General features: G+C 31.4%; 1 protein-coding gene across 1 annotated transcript; it reads left to right on the forward strand.

Moving 5' to 3' along the window:
• Positions 1-328: 328 nt before the first annotated feature.
• On the forward strand, positions 329-2021 carry LOC120084729. The gene is made up of 2 exons (XM_039040548.1): positions 329-1083; positions 1356-2021. Exons 1-2 carry the CDS (start codon positions 673-675, stop codon positions 1818-1820), a joined length of 876 nt encoding a protein of 291 aa, XP_038896476.1. The 5' UTR covers positions 329-672; the 3' UTR covers positions 1821-2021.
• Positions 2022-4510: the final 2489 nt, after the last annotated feature.

The following is a 4510-nucleotide window of genomic DNA, read 5'->3' on the forward strand; positions in this document are numbered from 1 at the left end:
GTTCAAATTAAAAAAAAAACAATTGACTTATTATTAAAACAAATACAAAATTTCCATGCCGTCCTATCAAAATTCTTATCCATTACAAATTAAGAACTATAAGGGAAAAAGAAAAAAAAACCCCGCCAATTTCCATTTTTTTCTTTTTAAAAAAAATATTTTTCCCCATGCACCCAAGAAAATACTTAAAATTTCAAAATGGCCCCGCTTGGCACTTGGACTTTTCGTACGATCCTCTTGAAAAATTCTACTCACCGGCTGAGCCGGTCACCCCACTCCCTCCGGGCTCCCCCTTTTTCCTTTATAGACTCTTCTCCACTCCAAAAGTGCGAGTGAGAATTTTTCATCTCCAAAATTCCCAGTCTTTGGCCTTTTCTTCAAACCATTTTGTTCTTTAAAGCAAAACCCATCTGACAAAACCGCGTCAATTTTCCCTTTGTTTTCAATTATTTATTCATCGTTTTTCCGGATTCTGATTTTCATTTGAAGAACCCATTTCAAATGGTGCTCTTGAAATGTTCCATTCCCATGGATCTGATCTGAGATATTCAAATTCAGAGGATTCTGAAATGGGGTTCTTGAATCAAGATCTCTGAATCCTGTTTTGGGTTGATTTTTGTGGGTTTTAGGGTTTGAGATTGAAATTGAAATTCCTCAGTTGGGTCGGAAAAAATGGGTAAAACGATGAACAGTTCCGGTAGAGATTGGACTCAGATCTATGCGATCTATGGAGTGGATCAATGGCAGACCATAGTGTTTCTTCTTCTTCATGCTCTGTTTTTTACTGCTCTTTCCATTTTTTACCTTTCTTACTTCGAATCCATCTGTTCTTTTTTCGAGCTTCTCTTCTCCGGTGGCTCCGCCCGTTTCGCCGCCGGCTTCACCGGTTGCGTCACTGCTATCTCCGCCTTCTGCCTCTTCTTCGCCGCCGCTAACATCTTCTACTCCTCTCTCCCTCTCCACTATGAAATGGCTCTCCGGATGGTCAACGCTGTCTCCGATTGGTCAACAGTCAAGCACGCCCTCGACCTCGGCTGCGGGCGCGGCATTCTACTCAACGCCGTTGCCACTCAGCTCAAGAAGGTAAAATTATAATTTTACCCCTCATTTTATACTATTTTTAACCTTTATTTTTCTTATCCTTTCGTTTAATTTCCACATGATGCAAAGGGAATAAGATCTTGAGAATTTACAAGATATTATTGGTCTAATTTAATACTAAATTAAATTAATGTTGAATTCAAAAAATTTTAGTGGATAGTTTCATTTTTTGTCGAAGATTCAACTATAATTAAAAAATAAATTGATAGATTACGGTAAATTTAATATATTTTTTTATTATATTCTTTTATCAGGAAGGAAGCTCGGGTCGGGTTGTGGGGTTAGATCGGAGTAAGCGAACGACGCTCTCGACGCTTCGAACGGCAAAGATGGAGGGCGTCGGAGAATACGTCACGTGCCGAGAAGGTGATGTTAGACGGCTGCCTTTCGGGGACAATTACTTCGACGTGGTGGTTTCCGGCGTGTTTGTGCACACGGTTGGGAAGGAGCACGGGCCACGCACGGCGGAGGCGGCGGCGGAGCGGATACGGGTGGTCGGAGAATTGGTGAGAGTGTTGAAGCCGGGTGGGACCGGGGTCGTGTGGGACCTACTGCACGTGCCGGAGTATGTGCGGAGGTTGCAAGAATTGAAGATGGAAGACATTAGAGTCTCTGAGGGTGTAACGGCTTTCATGGTCAGCAGCCACATCGTATCGTTTACCAAGCCACGTCATCACTTTGTGGGGTCTGGAGAGGTCCGATTGGACTGGAGATGCTGATCTGGCATTACTCATTGCCCCGTCAGCTTTTTTAAGTAGAGAGAGAGAAAAAAAACCCCTAATTTTAATTATACATAAGATTATGCTTAAGAAAAGTAATTAATAGAGATGTGATGGTAATCTGGGTAGGCGAAGCAGACCCAGAAGGTTCAATGGAAATATATATACATTGAAATAAAATACAATTATGCTTGTTGGTTTTTTGATTTTTTTTAATTTGATCATTATAACAAGAATAAAGTTAGAATTTAGTTCTTATAATTTTAAAAATTAAAATTCAGTCTTTATGATTTAAAATCTCATAAAATAGACATTATATTTCAATAAAATCTTATTTTAATATTTACCAAGTTATGGAGATTAAATTTTAATAATGAACTATAAGGATTAAATTTTAATTTTTTTTTCAAAGTATAGGGACTAAATTTATAATTTAACTTTTATTGTTGGTATTTTTTCCTTTTTGCCCTTAGGATTATGATTTTGTATTAAATGAAAAATAGAATTTTTAACTACTATTTATAAGGGGTATTTATGTCTTTTAATTTTTGTGGATAACTTGATTGATTATGATGAGTTGTCTTGAATCATAATGTAGATGAGCCCAGGCTTATAATTTGGACATATTGAGTGGTTCAAATCAATTTAAATGATCTGAATTGATATTTGTATGTTTTATGGTTCAAATAATCATAGCTTTTTTCTACATACTAATTTCCTATTGTTAAAGAATAGAACTTCAATGAAAAGACTTCTTTGTTTGTTTTTAAACGTTGTTATATTTTAAAGTCGCTATTGTAACGAGTCTATACTTTCTTAATTAAGGTTTTTTTAAGAATCACGAATTAAAAAATTTTAAGTGTACAATAATCTATGAACAATCTAATTATGCTTCTTAAAATATCTTAAATAAAATTAATTTTTTTTATTTTTTATAATTCAATAGATAAGATATTCATTATCATCTCAAAAGCCGATGGGACATCTCTATAACTTGTTAACTAAAAACAAAAACAAAAAAGTAAGAATTATATACAGAATAGATGAAAAAAAGATAGACCTATTTGATTGAATTTTCCCTATTCTCATAATAACAACAAATTGAACAATTGCAAAAAATTTGTGAATTTTGATTTTAAAGAAAAATACTCCATAAAATGTCTCCAAAATTCTATTGATATAAGCAATTGATGGTAACTGGTAAGCTAAATACAACTAAAACTGTGTTTACTAATTCTCAATAAAAATCAGTGCAATCGTAACGTGATTTCATTGATAGAATAATTGTAATGGATCACAATCACAATTATATTTGAATAGTTTTTTTTAATATCATTTTTATCTAGAATTATGAATTTGTCACATTTACTATTACTACTACCGTTACCGTTATTGCTAGACATAATCTATTATATTTATTGTTATTGTTATCATTACTGTTATAACTAAACCCTAGGGATAAAGGTAACTGTAACGATAATAGTAACAATAACAATATATATGATAGATTCATGATTCTAATACTGTAACAATAATAATATCTAGAAATATAACAATAACAATAACAATAACGACAACAACGGTTAGTAGATCTCATGTAAATTTCAAATGTAAAAAGATTGAACACCCCTAATTTCTCAATCGGATTTATGTTAATTGATAACAAAATTTAAAGTAGACTCCACATTCATTACGGTTATAGAATATAGGTAAACAATAACAAATATAATCAAATGAAATCCACTTTTTAAATTATCATTGATTTATTACATTTACGAGTGGATAAACACGACCTAAAATATAAAGCATAAATAATGCAAATAATAAATAAGAAGGAAAAGGTAGGTAGAAAGAAGTTGATATTTAATTTTTTAAAGAAAAAAAAGTTGATATTTATAGAATGAGATATAAATATAAATATAAATGTATGAATATAGATGGGAGGGAGGAAATGAGTGAGAGATGGGGTCAATTGTCAAATCACTATCATAGAACTTTGATGGTGAAATATATATATATATATTAGTGGGAAATGAGTTGGTCCCCTAATTCAATTTCTATCCATATATTATCCATTTATTTGGTGGTTACTTTTTTTCTAAAAATAATACTAAGTGAAATTAATGTAATAAATGATTTACATCCATATTTGAAAAACAATAAATTTAGGGAGCACAAGAGAAATGTCCATCCAACTCCCAAAGAAATGTAATTTTTTTTTTTTAAGATATAAATGTAATATATTTTTCCTAAAGTTAACTTTGAAGTTTAGTTTGTAAACTTTTGTATTTTATATCAGATAAATTTTCTAAACTTAAACAAATATCAAATTAGTCCTTCCACTTTTAATCTGGTGTCTAATAAGTCCATAAATTCTACAATTGTCAAATTGGTCAATGAACTTTCAGTTATGTGTTAAATAGATTATTGACGTATTCAACATTTTTTTAAAAAAATTAATGAATCTATGAAACATAAAATTAAACTTTTTGGTGGAGTAGAACGTTGAATTTTTAATTTTATGTCTAAAATATTTGAAAGATTAAAGAAAAAAATCCAAAAGTTAAATTTTAAGGCCTCATTTGGTAACGATTTGATTTTTGAGTTTTTGTTTTTGAAAATTAAACTTATAGACACTACTTTCATTTCCAATTTTCTTATTTTTTATCTACTTCTTATCAATGGTTTAA

Source organism: Benincasa hispida, chromosome 9 (assembly GCF_009727055.1).
Source record: "Benincasa hispida cultivar B227 chromosome 9, ASM972705v1, whole genome shotgun sequence".
NCBI lineage: Eukaryota > Viridiplantae > Streptophyta > Magnoliopsida > Cucurbitales > Cucurbitaceae > Benincasa > Benincasa hispida.